Genomic DNA, 22583 nt, shown 5'->3' with positions numbered 1-22583 from the left:
TTAGTATACTGCAGATTTTAAAACTGTATGAAATAGATGGTTTGAAGAGATGAATCACCTAGAATCAGATACAGGCACTGAAGTGTAAACATTTTTTCATCTTTTTAATTAAATTATACAGCATAATCCATCCATCTTCTAGAGGGAAAGTTATCCGCTAACTAAAATTTTCACAGCATTTGAGAAGAATGCTTGTGGGGGAGGGAGGTGGCTTATGGGAGAGGGAGACAGGGAGAAGTAGGAAGCCAGACTTCAGATGACACACCCATATATGGAGGTTTCTTCCTATACTGACTTTATCCTAGTCTCAAACAGATTCAATTTTCTGTTTTTGAACTTCTAGCACCTAGAAACAATAGAGTGACACTCTGGAAAAAAAATCTTGAAATTTAAAGGAATAAAATTTACTGTTTGAGTAAATATTCATCTCAATATACAGTATTATAAGCTAATCCCTCCTTCCCACATATTGATTTTGCAAAGGGGAAAATATTTATCAAATTTCCAAATGGTATAATGTCCCCCCTTTTTTTAATTAATCTACTAAAAGTCCACAGAGTTACCCCTATAAAAGGCATCTAACAGAAGCAACGAATACTTTTACAGAAGTCTTATCTTGCTCCCCACTTGCATCTTTGGGGACAAAAAGGTCAGGCAAATAAATACCCTCAAAACCTTATTCCATCAAAAGAGTAAGTGAAGATTTTTAGCTTTATAAATTGCCAACAAAAAGTGAAAGCCAAAGCTGAGATTTTCAAAGCTACCTAAGAGATCCGGAGACCCAGCTACCATTAAAATTAGGAGATTTGGAAACCCAATAACTGGGCACCTTTGAATGTTTCAGCCCCAAAACATAACAGCTCCCTCACATCAAAATTCAATTATATCACTCTGAAAATCTGCTCACTTTCAAACAGTTCTCCTATTTAACTCTCCCCTCTGGTTTACTCAGAGCCGGGAGTAGTTTAAGTGGCCTTACCCTGAGCTCACTGGATAAGAAGTGTCAGTACCATGATTGGTCAAAAAAGATACCACTACCTAGCCCTCTTACAACAGCATGCGAGTTGGTTATTCTGTCACTTGCCTTTCCTTACATGGGGATGAAGATTCTAGTATTTCATGACCACTCTGGGAGGAGAAATATACAGATTCTGCCACTGGGGAACCACCTTAACCTCACTAGGGATTTATTCCCAGACAAACAGCTATTGTGATGAAACAGGCACAGGCTAGATGAAGCAACTTCCATACCCCTCCCTTCCAGGGAAGATCTTCCTAGATTCTCACCCCTCAGCATACAAGGATACAGTTCCTTCTGTCCTGACCACTGACTTACAGAGGCTATTTCCTTAGTAGGAATGGGAGGTTGGGTGACTGCTCATTGATACTGCTGCAAGGAGCTACTGAAGACAAGAGGAGGATTGGGGAGGATGAGGGAGTGGCACGATGATTGTCATCATGATGTACCCTACACTTTTTTTTATTTACGTGGGAGGTGTGTGGGTGTAAAGATACCAACTGCCAAGAACTCTGAAAGGCTCTGATGCGTCATCATATTTTAGGTGAAAAAATATTTTCAAAGAAATTTTTCACATGAAAGATTGTAGACTATTTTATAAGGTTTAGATTAGGCAGATGTTGCAGCGTTTGTAATATTTACTCTGCCACACAGAAGTTAATACACTGATAATTCTGCTCTGACTGACTACAAACACTTGCACTTTAACTTAACAACAAGTTGTCTTTAAGGGGTCCTGTATAAAAAGAAAAATTATTCATAGTCTTTTGCATTAAATAGATTAAAAAGCATCCTCTCTAAAACCTTAACTAATTTTCTAAAAAGTTATTTTGGTAGGGATTACAAGAAAGTAATTTTACAGAGAAAGCAGGTCATAAGGGTTTTTTGGTTAGGAGGTGTGGTGAAGAGTCAGGCTGATAATGGGCAGGATCTTACAACCTTAACTTTGGAGGTTTAGTTTTTCAAAGCAGTGCAGCGAATTTACCCACACATTCCGTTAATTTCAATGGACAGATCTACTGAACTGTAGATTAAAAAGAATGGATATTCACAAGAGTATTATCTGTTTAAGAAAACAGCAAAGAAAAGTTTGAATACAGCAGCAATGGAAACTTGCTTAGAATGTACTGGGTGCTTTCAATTAGAGTAAATGCCCTTCATGATGGAGAACTATTTTAAATCTATTATATGAATTTAAGATAGTTAGTTTTTCTTGGTCAATTTCCTAAATTTACAAGTTATTAACAAATAAAACTCAAAAGGCATTATGTAGGTGCACTGCCTCAGCGCAAGCCTCTTTGTGTTTTAAACAAATCAGCATGCAAGTGTAACCATTTAAATATATCTGAACAGTTCAAAGAATGCTTTGATTCTTTCACAGCATGAAAATCAGTAGGTTTCTGATCTACAGCCTTCAGCTGGGTGCCATTATACTTTTTGGATTTTTTTCCCTTTGATTGGTTTTGTCATTACTTGCTTTCCAGGCAAGTAGTTAATAGCAGAGTCCTTCCTGTAATGTATGCTAAAAGGAAAAAGCTTGTCTATTAGGGAGGCTTCAGTAAACAAAGTATATTCTATATATTAGCTTTTTCTCTGGCTAAATTAGACTTGTGCATGCGTTCTAGAGTGGGGTAAAACCTAAAACTTAAATATGGTTGCCTTGACTGCAGTAAGCTTTATTCCCCATCTTCATTAGATTTAGAGGGGTGGGGGGTTAAATCAAAATGAAGTATTAATTTACTCCAATCCAACACAAGAGGAAGAGCTTTTATATATATCTGATCATTTCTTTAAAAAGAATTATTTTAGGACTAAGTTCTTTGTGGCAGGAATCCAATCTCTCTCTATGTAAGTGCCTAGCACAGTGCATGCTCAAACCTAATTGGGTACTACTATAATAAAATAGTTAAAGAACCTAGATTTTTTACAAATTTGAACAAAGCTTCCAAAAGAACAAGTACTACATCACTATATAATATCACTTCAGTTTCAAAGGTGAGGAAAAAGTGTAAAGAATTGTTCTAGTGTTATGTTCCACATGTATTCAACTGTTTGTGACACTTGTGACATTCAAAATTTTGAAAAATCTGACATCACATAAAAACAGCCACAGGTACAATATACACATGAGAACATGCATTTTCCAAGACATGCAGAATCATAGGCCAGTACTAACAGTGTCTCTTTAAAGTTGTAAAATATTTTAACCACTTTAATTCTAAAGCTTTGTAATTCAAATCTAGAAGGAAAAGTTTGAAGGAAGAAAGGTAAAATCTGCAGCAGCATTTGCATGTCACTGTACAATATTGCCCTTCAACTTGTAAAGTCACTGAATTCCTGAACATTTTTCAGTTGCTAAGTATTATATTGAATATTTTAATGTTAGTATTACTAGTATACCTCTAAAATAAAGATAAATGTACATGATAAAAGTTTACCCATTTGCAATTTAAACTGATAAATTGCTTTGAGTGGCATTTAACCAGAAAGTTAGAGCTATGCTGCCAATCAAAATCCCTGGCTAAGAAGTCAAGTTTTTGCTTCTGTTAAATTTGATGATGTACAACTAGAGTTCACATATATTTAGTTCAGAACCCTGAAAATTATGAAAGCTTAGATTAGTCAGCTACTACAATTTCAAAACCTTAAAATCAAAACCAAACAACATTAAATAAATAATAGAAAGTAAACTAGTTTGGCTACTTAAATCCAAGTAAAACAATACTGCATTCTTCAGAGCTACAAGACACCAAGAGAGCTGGCTGTATTTTAAAGAAACCTTATTGAGGACACAGGAACAAACCATCCTGATGTGCAGAAAGAATAGCAAATATGGTAGGTGTCCAGCTTGGCTTAACAAAGTAGTCTTTGGTGAACTTAAACACAAAAAAGAAGCTTACAAGAAGTGGAAGCTTGGTCAGATGACTAGGGAGGAGTATAAAAATGCTGCTCAAACATGCAGGAGTGAAATCAGGAAGGCCAAAGCACAATTGGAGCTGCAGCTAGCAAGGGACGTGAAGGGGAACAAGAAGGATTTCTACAGGTATGTTACCAACAAGAGGAAGATTAGGGAAAGTGTGGGCCCCTTACAGAATGGGGGAGGCAACTTAGTGACAGAGGATGTGGAGAAAGCTGAGGTACTCAATGCCTTTTTTGCCTCTGTCTTCACAGACAAGCTCAGCTCCCAGACTACTTCACTGGGTGGCACGAAATGGGAAGGAGATGAACATTCTGCATTGCTGAAGGAACAGGTCCAAGACTGCCCCCGCCCCCCACGGAACCCTCCCGCTGCCGTGAAACCGCGCCGCTGCCGAATTCTCCCCCGCCGCCAGGGCCACCATCAGGCCCTTGACATAAAAAAGGTTCCCCACCCTTGATCTAGAGGATGGGGAAGATTGCACCCTCAGCAAGTTTGCAGATGACACTAAGCTAGGGGGAGTGGTAGATACCCTGCAAGGTAGGGATAGGATACAGAAGGACCTAAACAAACTGGAGGATTGGGCCAAAAGAAATCTGATGAAGTTCAACAAGGACAAGTGCAGAGTTCTGCACTTTGGACGGAAGAATCCCACACACAGCTACAGACTGGGGACCGATGAGCTAGGCAGCAGTTCTGCAGAAAAGGACCTGAGGGTTACAGTGGATAAGAAGCTGGATATGAGTCAGCAGTGTGCCCTGGTTGCCTAGAAGGCTAATAGCATATTGGGCTGCATTAGTAGGAGCATTGCCAGCAGCTCGAGGGAAGTGATTACTCCCCTCTATTCGGCATTGGTGAGGCCGCATTTGGAGTATTGTGTCCAGTTTTGGGCCCCCCCACTACAAAAAGGATGTGGATAAGTTGGAGAGAGTCCAGAGGAGAGCAACAAAAATGATTAGGGGACTGAAGCACAAGACTTGAGAAGAGGCTGAGGGAACTAGGCTTGTTTAGTCTGCAGAAGAGAAGAATGAGGGGAGATTTGATAGCCTTTAACTACCTGAAAGGGGGTTCCAGGGAGAATGGAGCTAGGCTGTTCTCAGTGGTGGCAGATGACAGAACAAGGAGCAATGGTCTCAAATTGCAGTGGGGAAGATCTAGGTTGGACATTAGGAAAAAGATTTTCACTAGGAAGGTGGTGAAGCACTGGAATGGGTTACCTAGGGAGGTGGTGGAATCTCCATCATTAGAGGTTTTTAAGCTGCGGCTTGACAAAACCCTCGCTGGGATTATTTAGCTGAGGTTAGTCCTGCTTTGAGCAGGGGGTTGGACTAGATGACCTCCTGAGGTCCCTTCCAACTCTATGATTCTATGACCAAATTTAGAAATGCATACTGTTCCTCCTGTAATGGACCTAGTTCATATATTATTTTTTATTAAATACAAATATAAAGATCATGTTTTCATTGTAGTATGGAATACGGATTCACATTTCCTCTTTAAATTTAGGAAGATCACTGAACGAGAGAATACTAAAAATTAAGCTTGTATGTTCAATAGATATACAGATGGCAAATATCCATACATTAAGATTCCAAGATTGTCACTCGGTAGACTAGAATGGAAGAGTTAGTGTGAAGCAATGGAAACTGCTATAAGCATGACTGAAAGTTTTTTGTTCAGAATATCAATAGGTTGAATCACTGAGTTTTGCAGTCTGTTACAGCCCAATTTTTAAGTTCTCACCCATTTTGACTTCATGAATTATACCTGTGTGGTGTACAGCTACAATAAGGCATATAATTATGCCATGACATGAGCCCTAGCCCTAGATGATTGGGGAAGAGAGAGAGAGAGAGAGAGAGAGAGAGAGAGAGAGAGAGAGAAAAACACACTCCAAAGTGTCCTAGAAAGATTCCCTTTTTTCAGTCAGTTCTAAATTCAGATGATTTCTGGCCGTTCATTGTAAGCAAACAGTTATGCACAATTAGTTGCCAACAGAGAATTTATGTATAGCTCATAGCACATAAGGGTTCTGATGCAGCAGCTATTGGTGCATAAAAATCTCCTGTCAGCAGCTGCATTTTACACCCATCCCATAAAAACCACCTCCCACTTTTGTGCAATGCTAAGTCCCCATTAAAACGTTATAGAACTAGGAAGTTGATATACAAAAAACTGTAGTGAAATAGTTAGGATTACTACACACAACATACTTGACTCAAACCCACAAACACAAGGAAGTGAAAAATTAAGCCACGTAACAGAACATACCTTCTTTGTCAACAGGCACACATTTTAGCATTACTGCAGCTACCATACCCCTCAGCCTAGGGATGCCATCACTCCACCACGTTTTTTACTAGACTATCCCCATCACAACACCACACCAAACTTCCACAATCAATACGATTAGGAAATGGTAGTTTAGGAAAAGGGAAGGTTGAGGGCATTCGAATTAAGGCTGTGATCTGTGGTTAGTGGCATACTGTTGTTATGGTAAGGCTTTCCTGTAGCAAAGAAGCTATGTACTGTTTGATGATTCACTTGCTTGCTTTTGTGGATTTGAATCAGGTGTGTGTGTGTGTAACAATTCTAATTACTACACAATTACCAATTAAAAAAAGTATTTAAAGCAACTAAAAAGAATTGCTTAGTAGTAAGGGTGAGGAATTAGTTGTGTTTCCCATACAGGTGATGTGTAACTGTTTTAAAAAACCAAAAATCTATGTAACATTTTCTTATTCTGTGTGTTCAAAGTTCTCATAAGGTGCCAATACTATACTTTACAAGCAGCTAGAAACCTCAGTCCCTTGGTATTTACATTCAAATAAATGGGTGTGGACAAATCAAGAAGGACTAGAATACTTAGAGCAGCTAATTGAAACAAGGTATATTTTGTGCTCTGCTTTTAGATTCTGTTCTCGAAACACCCAACTTTGTTTGATGTTTTCCTATTGTAATATGATTTTAGAAGAGAAACTGCTGGAAGTAAGCAGTTTTGTGGGGTTCTCTGGCACATTAAAGTTAGTATATCAAAGACTAGCTGTAAAACTATATAGATGTCTTAAGGTAACTTTTAAAAATTTAAATAAACCAAGTATCTGATGAGCTACTGAAACAGATTTGCCAAAAAAAGTTGTGGGGTTGTGTTTGTTTGTGGGGATGAGGGGGCTGGTTTTTGTTTTTTGGGTTTTTTTAAGTCTGGAAGAGCATGAACCTTGGATCAAGGTACAATAAGTATGGAAGCCATTTTTAGACAAGCTATTGTCCTGATCATGTGGCCTTCCTGAATTTACCTTATTGTGCTATACTAGAAATTCGTTGTTAGTTTATCAGAATGCACTACGCCATTACATTTAACAGTGACCTATCAGAAGACATACTAAACACTTTACAGAACGGCATCCATTTTGGTCAGCCAGGTAGGTGCAAAAGCTGGTAAGATAAGGCAAGTCAAGGCATTTCTTGGATATGGATAATCTTATTTTGAAAAAACAAAGTTTAATTACTGTTAATTCTAAGCCTACAGGACAGTAGCCATTTTGCGATAAAGAGTATTTTTGTCACTGATAATGTGATAATCAACTAGCAAGACTAAAATCTCCATGCTGCTTTTATGTTGGTTTAATCATAAGTCACATTTTAGAGCAAAATATTTTAACACTTTTTTAAAAAATACTGCAATTTATGATTAAGCCAATATTAAAGCAGGATGAAGACTTTACAATCATATCATCTCAGTGACAAAGTTACTGTTACAGCATGGTGGCTTTTATCATATGTATGCTCAGAACTGTCAACAATGAAACGTTATGTTGAGAAACATCCTATTCCTGGTGAGAAAGGCTTTTTATCTTACCATACTTAAAGCTGTACAAAATGGATATTTCTTTTTTTATTGTGAAAAGACCCTTCAAAGCCTCAAAAAAGTTGTGAACTTCAACTAAAAAAGTGCACAACTGATCTTAAGTTTCTATTTAAAAATATACATTTTCAGATGGAACTCCCAGTCAAGTTTCTGCATGGATAACATTCATGTTTTATTATCTGAAAATAGGATTTTACATTAAAAACGCAGTCCCATTATTTAGCAAGAATAAACAAACACTTTATCAAACTCTGTACTTTATAGGAGCTATTTAGTTATTTAAATTAGTTAAAAATTTCATTTTAGCTATAACATTTTCTTAGCTTTAAAAATATTCTGTCACTTACCAACTCACAACCACCTTCAGCCATCAGCATTTACATATATTCTTCCCTCCCTCCCATTCTCCTTGCCACTAAGGCTTCTTTTCCTAATCCAACCCAACTCAACTGGAAGCGTCTTAAAGCAAACAGTAAATTATTTTAAAAGTCAGAATTCCAGTCTGAATCACTGTAAGTAACCAATAACTAGTCAAAGATTTAAAGTAATTCCTTTAGTTTTGGAAGCCATTTTGCCATGAACAGTGTGAGCTCTCTAGAGGATATGTAATACTGTAGTCACCCATATCGACTGGCATATATGTTACAGGAACTGCATAGTAAAACTAACATTTGCTCAATGAAAGACAGCTACAAAAATCTAGACACACAGTTGCCCCATCCTCCTTTATTCAACTGCAACCTTAAAAACTTGTTTTGCTAACTGGGTTTGAAGTGATTAATATTTGTTTCAACAGCAAATAAAATGTTTAATCTCAGAGCAAATTATTTAAATTTAAGAACAATGTTCATAAATGGTTTCTACTATGAACGACCTCTTTCCTAAAGTGCTGAAAGACAAATAAACCAAGACTGTGGCCAAACACATCCATAGGGTATTCTGTGTTGTGTGTTTTAGTCTACCCATGTTTTAACATTTCCATAACTTTCAATTTAGCTTTGGGTCAACACTTCATGCCAGAATTCATAGGATGATTTTGGTTCCAAGTAATTTAACATTAACAATGTATACATTACTTTGGGTATATGCCTATACTACTTATAAAATCTGTACTTTATAAACATCATCTACTTTTACTAATCAAGAGCTTAAATGATTTCTGAGGCTTGGTATTATAAAAATGTTTGCTTACCTGCCACACACCCACTATTGCATTGGCTACTAATATAAGTAAGATAACAAAAGGTTCTACAAATGCTGTGATTGTTTCTTCACCTTCTTCAAACCAGGCCAAAACCTGCAAGAGAAATCACAGTTAATCTAAATAATACAAATATCCACACAAGACAACATTACACACAACATGAAGTTGTAGAACTTCCACAGAAACATCTATGGCATTATCATTATTGCTTATTGTTTAAGGCCGTTAATTTCAAGACTCCTAAAGATTTATGATCTCTCTTTTTCAAACCCACTTGTTGGACTCATTTATGACCCACACCTTGAAAGGCTGAAAGTGAAATTTTGTTATCAAGGTTCTTCCCTCACCTTCCTATTCTCCATTACAAAATAGTTTGCTATTGCAAATTCATGGACAAGAATTATACTTTAAATTCTTTAAAAGTTAGCTTTAAGCATTTGTTTCAAAACAAAAGCCTACACAGGCTTTACAAACAGAAGCAAAAGTAAATCAAATTAACATGACAATGGCAAGAAAGTACATTGAAAAATTACAAGCGCTTGACTGGTGTTAGTATTTAAGACAATTTACAAAATAGATTTTAAAAATACTAAAGCTTTTTTTAAAAAAAGTTATTGCAACATTTATAATCTGATTGGCCTTTTTTCTGACTGGCCACAATCTGTGACATGGCCACAGAACCATGACATCAATTCAGGATATCAATGAATGGACTAGTACCCCCTCTGTCAATATCAGTTGTTGGTGGGGGTTTTCTAAGTATACTTATTCTACAAAGTGAAATGTCTCTCTTCCCATTTAGAGAAAAGGGGCTGCACAAAAGGTGATGAAGATGAATTTCAATAAAAACTCTGGAAGTTTAAAATGGGAGAGAGTTGGAAAAAGCAGCATCTGTTGGTTTAAACACAAAATATAATTATGCCTGCCTGTATTGCTCCTCTTAAGCTTTCCAGGCAGAGCACCTCACAGTCATGTTAAAATGATAGGTCACAGAAGTACAATATTTTTAATTAAAAAGGGAAGAAAAGCTAAATCAACTTGGGAAGTTCTATATAAAGATCTAACAATGCATCTTTTTCCTCAGTTCAGCTTTAATACATTCCCAAGCAGAAGGATAAGGCACCTAATGATTCTATATTTGTAAGGCTTCACATGAGGTTTGGGGATTCTATAGACTTGTAATTTACTGGTCTCAAAGAGTTCAAGGACATATGAAAAAGGCCTATTAATTTAATAAGTTCAGGCAAAATTCTGCAATAACTGAGGAGGAAGAATCTAATTCTTTAGTCAACATGTTGAGCAACAGGAAGCCTGTTAAATGACAATAAATGGGAACAATGTGTAGAAATAATTAGCGCTGGTAGTCAGGCAACAGCATTCTGAACCACAGACAGACTCAGAATCACCTTACCAAATAGGCCAGAAAGCAAACAGTTACTAAACAAGACACCATCATTCCACTATCAACCTGCACTAGGACTATCGCTCAATTGTGAAACACCACAAGATATTAAAGAATGAAGGAGCAATAGCATGAGACCCTTGAACAGAAACAATCTGAATCACCAAGCAAGACCAACATAAGAGCAGATTTTATTAGAACAGAGAAAATGTTCAATATTGTAACAGGAAAGGCAGTATTATGTTAGGCTCAGTTTAGAGAGATTGTATAGTCTAGTGGAAAGAGCATAGGAGTTCCTAGCTTTTAGTCTTCAGTTCCAACATAGGATCTTTGATAGAATCATTGGCTGTATCTATGACCTGTAATTCCCTGTTGCTGCAGCTCCATCAATGGTGTAGGCTGCAGTTTGGACTGAACTCTAGTGTTTTTAACCACTCTGTTGTTCAAGCTCTTTCTACATACAGCCTCCACAACTGCAACCACCAATGGAACTTGCAACAGAACTTAGTTGCATGTTATTATCCTAGTGTATATGAGGCCAGCATGTGGCCTTGGTAAAGCCACTTAACATCTGTGTCAATTACATCTCATAAAAGGTTCTGTGAGGAATCTACATTTACAGTGCTTTACATCTTCAAAGCAAGCATTTTCCAATGTTCAGATCAGCAACATGTAGATCTGTCTGCCTCAGGAAGAACTGAAATAATGTTTTAAGGGAAATGCCTAGCCAATAGAATCAAGTATCTCTAAGACTGTGGTTCTCAAACTTATTTGATCATGTCCCCATTCTTTGGGTCTGTACTAGTTTATGCTGCCTCCGCCACACAAGTACATTTGCTTATTTAAAAAAAAAAAAAAAAAAAAAAAAAAAAATCCAAACATGCAACTCTCACTAAATGTTAAAAACAGTAAGGCACTGATTCAAACAGAGCTAATGATCCATTGTAATAAGAGCAAATGCAAAACTGTGATTGTGGTTGATGCTTACAATTAATGTGTACACCACGTTGTAGCAAATGGATTAACATACAGATGGCAACAACTATGTATAATGCTATGTGAGCTTAACAGAAATTCATCAAAATGCACAGTGCCATCTGAGGACCTCTGCTCTAAAAAACCAACTGAAATTCAGAAAGATCATGAGAGAGCAAATCTGACTGCTTATTTTAAGTCTTAACCATGGCTGTACTGATACCATAATCAAGACAATAGCTAGATCAAAATCCTTAGAAGTTTTAGAGGCCAAACAACTGGTGTTCTCCCAACATGGACCTTTCAAAAACAGCCAAACTGTACAGTAGCCTAGATTTAATAAGCAACAACAAGTGATCACAGATGAACAGGTAAATATCAACAGATAAGTTTTTAAAACATTACTTAATAAAGCAAAAACGATGTCGATAGAGAAACAAATCAACGTTTTGCAAATAGACACCTTTGTGGTAGGCACTGTACAAACGCCTTGCTAGATTGGCAAACAGTTCCATTAGCAAACCTCAGGGTCTTATAATAGACAAGACATGGGGTTTGTGTGTGTTTGGTTTTTTTTAACAGACAGAAGGATCCAGTGATAGGATGCCCCTTACTGATAGAAATCTGGTAACAAATCATTGTAGTACATATAACCATGAACACAATTAAGATCAATCACCATGATATTGTTTTAAAACAATACTTTTTATAAAGTTAAATTGAATTTTCTAGAAGAATTTCCTGTATACCTAAGAAAAGCAAATCATGTTTGTTTGGTTTTTGTTTTTGTTTTGTTTTTTTAAAGTGGAAAGGAAGTCCAGAGACTAAGGGAAATATCTCATACCCATACTACCCTGTCACCACTTGAATGGTGAGAACAAATCTAGAGGGCAACTCTGATTAAACAAGGTTTCATTTGATTGCTCAAGCCATATTTAATTGGTTTAAGTGTTGCAGCAGTCTCTTAAAGTTTAACAAGGATGTGGCCATGGGACTTTTTAAAGTAGAAACATACATGAATACTAAAAATCTCACATGCAATGACAAGCAGAGTGCTTGTGGCTCAGGATCATTAAGAAAGAAGCAGAGAGGAGATGCAGCAGTAAACTAGTCAGTGATCAACTGAATGGTCACAAAAACAGTGAGAAAAAATAGAATTATATGAATAATGCCATGAAAGTATTTCTACTCTTAAAAAATCCTCACTGTTTCAGTAATCTTTATACCAGAGCACATAGATTAGTCGTTTGAGACAATCATATTATTAAGAAAGAAACTGAGGGAGCAGCATTCTGAAGACAACAAAAATAGAGTACAATATACAAGGAGTGAAAGTTCTGGGATAAAATCCATTGTTTAGAAGGTTACACCTATTGATCCAGTAGACAAACTGGATTCTGCGGTCAGTGGCCAAGAGGCAGGTGTTTTACTTGAGAATGGCGGTTAGGAGGCAAAATATGAAATCACAAGGTTATCCTACCGCAAAAAGATCTTAGACCAATTAAAGTGGGTTCCTTTTACCTGTCCAATCTTCCTGGAATAGAAAGCTTGTTCTCCCAGGCCATTTAAATTTTTAAGATTTAGGATATTTTGGACAAACCAAAAGTGCCTGACTACCATTATCCTTTTTTATTTCTCTAGCATGCAAGCTAGACTCTTAATAGTGAATGCTTTTATCCAAATGTGTCTGTTTATCCAAATGTTACTGGATAGGACATGTTGAATTTAAAATTAAACAAATAAAATATCCCTTTTTAATAGCCTTAATAAGAAATTATTCCATCCACAAAATGAATTGGCAACCACATATGAAAGTTCTTTCATTTCTCCAAAATTTAGTTCCATTACTCATGAGAAGATCAAAACTCTCCTTGCTAATTGTTACTGAAAAATAAAACTCAATGATGATTATAAATGGAAATCCAAAAGTTCTACTGAGTTAAAAGGCGGCAACTACCTCTCATATGTGCGGCGCCATATTTTTGAATGTACAATTGCTTTGCTATATACTTAATGGTAGGTAGCAGAAAGAAAAGCAGCATCTGGCACCTGAAGTTCTTAACAAGCTACAGCATCTATTACAAGGGAACATCTTTAAAAACTACATAAAATTACTTCTTAAAGCTCGGTGATCTTTCCCCATCAGATATCATTTTGGGTGACATTGCATAATCTGAATTTTGCTGACAGCATGCCAATGTAATACACCAATCCTATCTTTATCTTATGCAACATATACTATTCCAGATCTAACAGTTAGCCAGTTCCCAGGAAGTTTTAGGACAACCCTGAAGTCCTTACACAGACAAAATTCTTATTTACTACAATGTGCATGCTTGAGAATTGAAAGATCAGGCTATACATGGGCCTGATTAGCATGTATAATAAACATCTTTATTGGGCTACATTCACAACAGTATACAATTTTAATGTAAACCTGTACCTAGCAAGTTTCCACAGCACCCACCTGTAAGTCTGATTTGGTATAAAGGGGTTAGTAGTAGTAGTAGCAGCAGCAGCAAAGAAAGCTGATTTAATGATCCTCTCATTTAGGCAACCAGTTATAAATACTCTTCCCAGACTACGCTGTGTCTAGTATGAGACACTCACAATTCATTAGGAAAACATTATGGTTGTATGACAAAGTGCAAAAGCCAGGAAGTACTACAGTTAGGGTTCTGTATGTTACCTTAACTCTGCTCTCGTGTGTATAGATGCATTATAATACTCTTAAGTGATCATCTACTATTTATCAAACATTTAAGATGCATATTTAGCCATTTGAAAAGCACTGCATAGTAATCTGTGCACGTACGTCTATTAGAGTCATTAAGATGACATTACACAGTAAACCACCCTCATACAAAATATTATAGACTAAATACACCTTCGAAAATAACTTGGCCGTAAAGTCCTGCTAACTGGCTCATCCTCTGAATTATAACCAATATAGAGCATTGTCAACAATGCGAAATCGATTTTGCGGGATCAATTAAGCAGCAGTGGAGACCCGCTCAATTGATTCGGAAGTCGACTAAATAAATCCACCCCCACAAAAAGGTTAACGCTGTGTCGATGGGAGGGCATTTCCCGTTGGTGCGGCATAATGGGGACGCCGTGCTAATTAGAATTTAAGAAGTCGATGGGAGATACGCAAGCTACTCAATGTACTTTGCGTATCTCCCGTCAGCAGCTGCCAAATTTCGCTGCGAGTGTAAACCAGTCCTAAGGCACTGACACTGCCCATATGGAGACCCCTTTGCAGACACTTATTCCTGGGGAATCCTATAGATTCCGATTACACTCTCTTTGGGGAAGGTCCATGCCTATAGATTCTTTTGTAGGATTAGACGTATAAACTTAAATTTTCTTCCCTCCAAGACACGTATTTTAAGTCATTAGTCATTTAAGTCATGTATTTTAAGCCATATACTGGAGGAATAGGATAATGAAAATGGTCTGAGAATACAAGAATGAAATATCACAAAAGTATGTGCATCTAAGGCTGTAGACCAGCAGTTCTCCGACTTTGAGATCTAGCATACCACATATACAACTCAATAAGTACTTGGCATACCACCTTAGTAATTTAAATCAGTATAGACATAATGGGTTATGATGTCAATACTATACAGCAGTTTATGTACTACCTTACTGCAGTCCACATACCACCAGTGGTGCACAAACTAATTTGAGAACAACTAATATTACTGCATGATATTTAAGAAAAGGTATATAATGCACACGCATAAAAGTGCAGAGGTAAGGTGTCATGTGTAAGCTTAACGTTCTCAACTCCTCCTTGAGTGCATAAGCATGCAACCTTAACATAAGCAGTTTTAAAATGGAATGTGCGCACACATGCATGTGCAATACATAACATTCTTTGAAGAAAAAAATATTCCATGATAAGGAATGCATTATCCCATGTACCTTACAAGGCCTACCAGGTGAACTTTAGGAGTTGTGCAGTTTTTAACCTTACAAGGTGAGTGGTGAATCAACAAGGGCCTCTGTGAAACTCTGCCGCAATTAGCATTTGCCATTGTCTTTTATTACACAAGTAATTTAGCTGTGCACACGTCCTGCCACACCTCCTTGAAGGAACAGTGTGATTTTCAAAGACTTACTCTCAACACAATACTGATTTTCACTGGAACACACACTAGAATTTCATAATCAGAACTATTTCCATGCCCAATTCCAACACAACCTCTAAGATGATTCAGCACTAATGCAATTCAAGCAAGAATTTGTAGAGATTTAAACAAAACAAACAAAAAAGTATTTGCAAAGTGTATCCCCCATTTTTGCCACACATATACTCAAAGGAGTTAGAACCATTTTGTTACAAACTTTCTGAACATTTAATTTTTGGATGAAGACCAGGCCCATAAAATTTCAACTGAGGTGAAAGTTTCAGAAAGTTACAAACTGAAAACAAGGATTAGAACAGCAGCTATTATACAACCTTAACTTTATTTATTGCTACTGCTCTACAAGGCCTTATATGTTACCCAAGCACTACCGTCGTTGATCTGTGAGACTGCTACAAGAGTACAGAAAACAGTGACCCTAAAATGAGAACACACAATCCAAGTTTGTGCAATGTGGTTCTGATCTTGCTCCTACTGAAGTCCATTAACTTCAAGCTGGGCCAGTGCTGCCAAAAAGACTCAACAACACATAAAGGGCTTCTCATTTTCAGTTTAAACTGAAAGAGAGATTTCTAGAACATCCCCGATACAATAAATAAATGTGTTTATCCAATAAACATTAGTAAAAACATGAGAAATGGTTCCTTGTATCTAAGTGCTTGCCTACATGGAGCAGACAGCCTACAAAGCTGTGATTTCTAAAGCACATTAATACCTTGCATATTAACTGGTTCATGTACACACTGCTTGGGCGCATCAGAGGTTCCCAAGTGCGCTTTCATGTAGTGGTGTTTGATACAATACTAAGTTAAAAAGCAGTATGAACATCAGAGATTATTCATTCCAGTTTATACAAACTGGAAGCCCCCCAAAATCATATATGTATCTCTCAAAAATTGCTCCCCCCTACCTCCCAATTATATTATTACAACCTAAAAAACAGAAGCCTGACACATTAACTTAAAGCAACCCTGAGTCAGACTCCATTTTAAACTAAGAATTAATTAATATGCTCTGTGTACACTCCTGGGGGTTTTTTTTTTTTTTTTTTTTTTTTTTTTTAAAGTACCAACCTTCTGGTGATTTTCACATATTCCTGTAATAATAGATGTAGCATTACAAAGCCTCATTAACTTTTCAAGACTTAGCCCATCCAATTATAAATTAATACACATTATAAATTGTGCTAAATCATCTTTATGATGCAGCAATCCAATGCTAAAGATTAATTTTTACCTCAATTGTATACACAATTTATCTTTCGATGTAACATTTAAATTTTCCTGGGAGGCAATTACTTGCTATGTACCTGGAAAGAAGTGCTTTCAGAACAGGTATCTGAGTTTACATTATGCTGATCACCTTAACTATTTTATAGAAATAAATATATTTATACAAGCTTAGCACAGTTGCTTGAAAGTTACCAGAACTTAATGAAAGTCTAATATAGCCTTTATAAAGAGTAAATGTCAAGCCCCAAGTAAAAACAGAATAAATTACAAGTTATCTTTGATCCTAATACAAAAGCCAGAAGCAAACAAAAATGGGAGTGAACTGCTTATAGAATAACTCTAATAAAAATTATTAGCATTTCTATTTTAGTCATTTTCAGGCCAAGTGCTTAACATGTTTTACAAGAATGAGGATAAGTATTATCTCTACTTTTAAGGTTGGGAAAACATGAGGCACAGAAAGCTGAAGTGACCTGCCCAAGGTCTCAGCAGGTCAGTGGTATAAAGGAGGAGAGAACCCAGATATCCCAGTGTTGTACCCTGTACACTAATTCCCTAATTTAGCACAATAATTTCAGCAAACTGGAAGATGGAAGCTAGTCTAATTGATTAATAAATTCAGCAATCATACCAGCAAAGTGCATTTGGCCTTGTACATTATTTGACCTTTGTCAGTTTAGTACAATGTTGAATATTGAGTCAGCTAATTAGAGGATTTCAAATTTGGGTGAATTTGATCTTTACTTTCACCCATTTGGTTGGAACCGAAATGGGATGTAAAATTCTAGAAGTAGTAATTCATTCACCATAAGATTCCTCTACCCTTTATTACTATCATTCTTTCCCTCTACTCTCATGAGGGATGCAACTTTCATATCTTTTACAAAAAACTTCTACCCCTCCGCCCCCCAAAAAACCTAGATGTTCACTCATTTCTCAAAATTGCTACTGCCAGTAATGTTTCCTCTCAGGAAATATCAAAGTGACTAGAGTGTGCATATCTCCGCAGGAAAGCTCAATGCCAATCTCTGGCCAGCTGGCAATGATGTACATATACCAAAATTGAAGCCCTCTTCTTTGAAACCATGTGTCAGTTTTGTGATATCAGAAGCCTTCACTGGCCCAAAATCAGCAACGCAGAATACTGTATCAGGCACAAGGGATAACCACCCTCCTTTTTTTTTTTTTTTTTTTTTTTAATAAATAGTCTGAATTTAAGATGAATCATTTGCCTCAGTCTATCTTCATAATTAGTTGAACTTCAGCAGAGAGATATTACACAGGAAATCAGTACAACTTCCACTTTTTTATTCATTTATCTTATAAAAAACTAACACCTGCGTTTCTGATCACGGTTAAATTACAATTCCGTAGTGAAGTCTACCAAACAGACTCACTTCCACCTAATAATCTCTAGTATTCTGCACATTTTAAAAAAAATAAATAGAAACCAATCATTCTGTTCTCCAATTTGTCAAGAACATATGCATCCCCATCACCTTCCTCCTGTACTTAATCTTCAATTCATTTCTCCAGTTCCTTAGCAACCACAGACCCCATGCACACTGCCTAAAGAAACTATCCAGTTAAAGGTATATTAAAAACAAAAACCAGAGTCATTTAGTGTCTCATATTTTCAATCCTTGTATGCAAGATGAGGGGTCCATTTTACAAACAGACTATCCAAAGGTCAGTTACCAAATTTGGTCAACAATGGTGCCATCATTGCCGTCATCATTCTTGTCACTGACAAAAGCAACAACTGTCACCTTGCTATTATCAGGGAGAGAAGGCAACTGAAATATTCACTATGCAAATTCTATTTACAGTTTGCATTGTATCAAAAAACATCTTTCAAATGATCATTCAATTAGCTTGATAAGGATTAACACAAGCAAAAAGAATGACCAGTTAAACTCTTAATCAAGGTTGGTTTTAACAGCCAACAACAAAAAGAAGAGGGTTGAGAAATCCCATCTCAAGTAGATATAAAAATACACTGGATTATATGTATGCTTTTTCCACAAGTCTGTGTGTGTCTAGTTTAATTGTATTCAAGAAAGAAGAGAATTATATACCATACATGAAGTGAATACAGAAAATTAATATCTAAAAGATGCAAAAAAGTTAACCGTAGCAAGATAACCAATTTAAGACTCAGCATGCAATTTATTTTTCCACATCACAAAAAGAACTAATGTAAGCAACATAATAATTTAAGGAATAATCCTGTCCTTCAATATACACACAGTCTCATTTCTTCAATATGTGAAAAGTCTGAAAAATAAATGTTTTATACTTACAAAAGATATACAAGCTGCCAACAACAAAATTCTAACTAATAAGTCTTCAAATTGTTCAATCACAAGCTCAAGTAAGGATTTTCCTGCAAAATATAAAAAGTAGACATAATACATCTTAAAATACATAGAAAGACGCAAAGTTATGGATAAGAAATATCAGAAGATTGTACAAGTTGGCTTACCTTCTTCAGCGGGTAATTCTGCAGGAAGCATAGATTTTCCCAGGGAGCATGTCAAAGAGAAAAGACTGTTAGATAACCACATTAGCCACTATAAAGCATCCATCATTAAAGACTGTTTCTGAACTAGCTAAAATACTACAAAACTCAATTCTACTAGATTACATAAAGAAATTCAGATTTTAAGGCAATGCTGAGTAATGTCATTAAGAATGGGCCTTGCTAATTCTGCAATTTATGTCAAATACATTTTAGTAGCAATCTAGTAAATCCAGCCACCTCATCACTCATGCCTTCTATGTTACTGCTGGTGCCGCTGCACACAAAGGGTCCCAGGCTGGATTTCCCTCCACCTCCACTTTACCAGAATATCAGATATATATCCAAATACTTCACAATCTCATTTTTCTAGTCAGGAATTGCCATTTCCCTATCTGCTATTGTTTCTCTCTGTAATCTGGTTCTGCAATACAATTGGCACAAAAGAAGCTATAAAAATAAAGCTCCGCTGCAGTGTTTTCTGAACACTTTTTTTAAAACACCCTCCCCCCCTTTCTTTAAAAAGTCAAAGAACGGTGTTTAGGTGGGAGGACTGGGAATAAAGAAGAAAATGAAGGTCACGTAACTAATGAAAGGGGTCACATAAAAAATGATCAAGCACTTTATTTAATGAAAGAAGCTGGTTTCCCATCAAGGTGAAAGGAAACGCAGGCGGCACCCCTCCCTGCTGATGCAGCCCTAAGCGCTTCGGGTATAAAAGAAACCCACGAGGTGGAGTTCAAGTCAGCCATCTTCTCTCTCCCTCGCTCCTATTCCGGGTCCTGAGTCAGATGCCGGCTTTGCACACACAGGTTAGGCCTTGACTGAAACAGGGCCCTAAGGAGGACGAGAGGGAGAAAGAGGATCCCGGCACGCAGCAGCATCCCTCTCCCTCCCCCGCCCGGCAGCGGCTGGAGTGGTTCACCTACCGTTGGCGCCCCATCTCTCCTTCAGCTTCTTGACTTGCTCCTGGCTGAGGCCGGTGCTCTCGTTCACGCCGAAATAAGCCAAAACTTCCTCCACGGTCTTGGTGTGAGCGTTCTCCATGGCCGGGGCGGCAAATGGTGTCTCTCTCTCCTCAGCCCGCTTCCTTCTTCTCACTCCGCAGCAGCAGCAGCAAGCCCTCCGCTCGGTGCCTCTCTCTCTCCCCCTATGGGTCCCCCGGCGCCCCCCGGGTGATTATCACCATAGACCTAGACAAGAGCGCGCCTCTCCGGCCACGGCAGCCCCCTTCACTCCGTACCGGGGGGGTAACCTCGCCCCCAGCCCTGAGGGAACGCGCACAACCGTCCCCCTTCCTCTCCCGGAGCTAGACCAGGGGCTCAGCGGCACCCCCTTCTCCGGCAGGGGTTCGGTGGGCACGAGGCGAAAAGTCACCCCCCCTTCTCGGAGACGTCAAGCCAATGGCTGTCCCCCCCTCCGAGGGGTACCGCGGGCGGTGCTAGGGTAACAACCACCCCCGCCGGCACTCTGGGGCGCGCGTGGCGGGAATTTTCTCCTCAGAGGGAATCGCCACTGTCCCCTTCGTCGCAAAAAAAAAAGGGGGGGGGCGACAATAAGGTGATTTATCACCCCCGCTGCGCCCCGAGGGGTATGAAATGCCTTGTCTCCTCTAGGGGGCGTCAGGGGACCCCGCTGCCCCTCCGTGCCCTGGGGGTCGTTCACTGCCCCTTCGTCCCTCTGGGGAGAGTGTGACTGGCCCCGCGGGGTGGGATCCGCTCCCGGCGCTCTCCAGCGGGCGGTGTGGCTAGGCCGCTGTTGTCCCCGGCTAGCCGGCTGCCGCTGCTCTCGCCTAGAGTCCTGCCCTGCGCTGCGCTCCACCCCGCTCTGTTCCCTCCCCAGCGCGAGCTGAGCCAGCGGCGGCTGCTCTAATAGAATTTATCGGAGCCTGCTCGCCGCTGCCCCTCTCGCGGCCGCGGCATGTGGACGCCGCTCATTGGCCCGGAGCTGGGAGGAGGGAGCAGCCCCGCCCGCCCGAACCCGGATCCGAAACGCCACCAGCACAGGGGCCCGCCCGCACCGCGACTTTGCGTTGCGCCTTAGCCCTCGCCGCTGCTACAGCTATGCGGGCGGGCGCAGGAAAGAGGCCTAGGTAGAAACGGCGCTCGGCCTCTTCTGTGCCAACACTGCGCGGGAGCAGTCTCCAGTGCCCTGGCGTGAACCTCACTCCGGCAGGCTGTCCTGATAGGACCCGGGTCCCGGCACGGAGTGGGTGGGGGGAGGCTGCCCCCTGTCCAGACAGGCCTCTGTGCTGACAGGCCCCACAGCACGGTGCAGGGGGCTGCCCCCTGTTCTGTCAGGGCCCCCCAGCACGGCGGGGGTGAGTTGTCCCCTGTTCTGTCAGGGCCCCCCCAGCACGGCGGGGGTGAGTTGTCCCCTGTTCTGTCAGGCCCCCCCAGCACAGCGGGGGTGAGTTGTCCCCTGTTCTGTCAGGCCCCACAGCACCGTGCAGGGGGCTGCCTCCTGTCCTGACAGGATCCCCAGCTTCGGAGTGGGAGCCGCACAGGTGAGAGAAGGGGACTGGTGGGGCAAAGAGGGAGGTGGGATGGAAAAGTGTCTCCTCGGCCCCAGCCCAGCACCAGCTTGATTCTCCCCAGCCATTATCCCAACCCTAACTAGGCCCCTAGTGACCCTCCCAACTCCCCTTCCTGCCTGAGCCTCAACTCCCAGCCTACCAACACTGACTGACAGAGAGCATTACACTGACACACACACGCACCCCTGGCTAACGTGTACACAACACGACAATGACTGACCTAGAAACTGACACACACGTGCAACGTGTCACCAGCTAACACACACCAACGATCTCATGGGCAGTATCACAATGACCAACACCCACCAACCAGCCTATAACTGGCAACAGTGACATACTCACCCCATATAACGACTCACAAGTGTCAATTGACATGTAACAGGTAATTGATTGACATACCCGAACTCCGGCTGATGCTGGGGGTATGTCTGTAGTGCAATCACAGGATGGGATTGCAGTTTGCACATAGACATATGTGAGTTGGCTTTAATCTACCTAGGTTGGGTATCAGAGCAATGAAGTCGCAGCAGCATGCTGGGCAAGTCCGCACAGAACCCTGGGTAATTATTCAGGTAGTTAACCTGCACTGCCACATGTTCACTGCTCTGGTACGCACACTAGCTAATTAAAGATGGCTGAGGTATGTTGATATGAGCTACAGTTACAACTTGTGATTGCAATATAGACATTCCCTAAGTGACACGCAATACTGACAGTGTGAATTTACATGCTGAACAACACACAAACCACACA

The 22583-nt window shown here is 39.4% G+C and overlaps 1 protein-coding gene across 4 annotated transcripts in view; it reads right to left on the bottom strand.

Annotated features, from left to right (window-relative positions):
• ATP2A2 (ATPase sarcoplasmic/endoplasmic reticulum Ca2+ transporting 2) overlaps positions 1-21133 on the bottom strand; it is a 79477-nt gene extending 58344 nt beyond the window's left edge. For all 4 annotated transcript variants that reach the window (XR_010918225.1, XM_067539619.1, XM_067539620.1 and 1 more), the window contains exons 1-4: positions 20224-21133; positions 19259-19276; positions 19077-19159; positions 8996-9100 (exon numbers count right to left, since the gene is read on the bottom strand). Coding sequence is in view for 3 of the 4 variants with exons in the window: in XM_067539619.1 (XP_067395720.1) it covers positions 8996-9100; positions 19077-19159; positions 19259-19276; positions 20224-20341 (324 nt within the window). In the remaining variant the exon portion in view is untranslated. The remainder of the gene's footprint in view (positions 1-8995; positions 9101-19076; positions 19160-19258; positions 19277-20223) is intronic.
• Positions 21134-22583: the final 1450 nt, after the last annotated feature.

The sequence above is a fragment of the Emydura macquarii genome, unplaced genomic scaffold (genome assembly GCF_026122565.2).
Source record: "Emydura macquarii macquarii isolate MOO-44397 ecotype Brisbane River unplaced genomic scaffold, CSIRO-AGI_Emac_v2 contig_554, whole genome shotgun sequence".
NCBI classification, from domain to species: Eukaryota; Metazoa; Chordata; order Testudines; family Chelidae; genus Emydura; species Emydura macquarii.
Note: the sequence above shows the minus strand (reverse complement) of the source record. Positions and strands in the feature narration are given on the sequence as shown.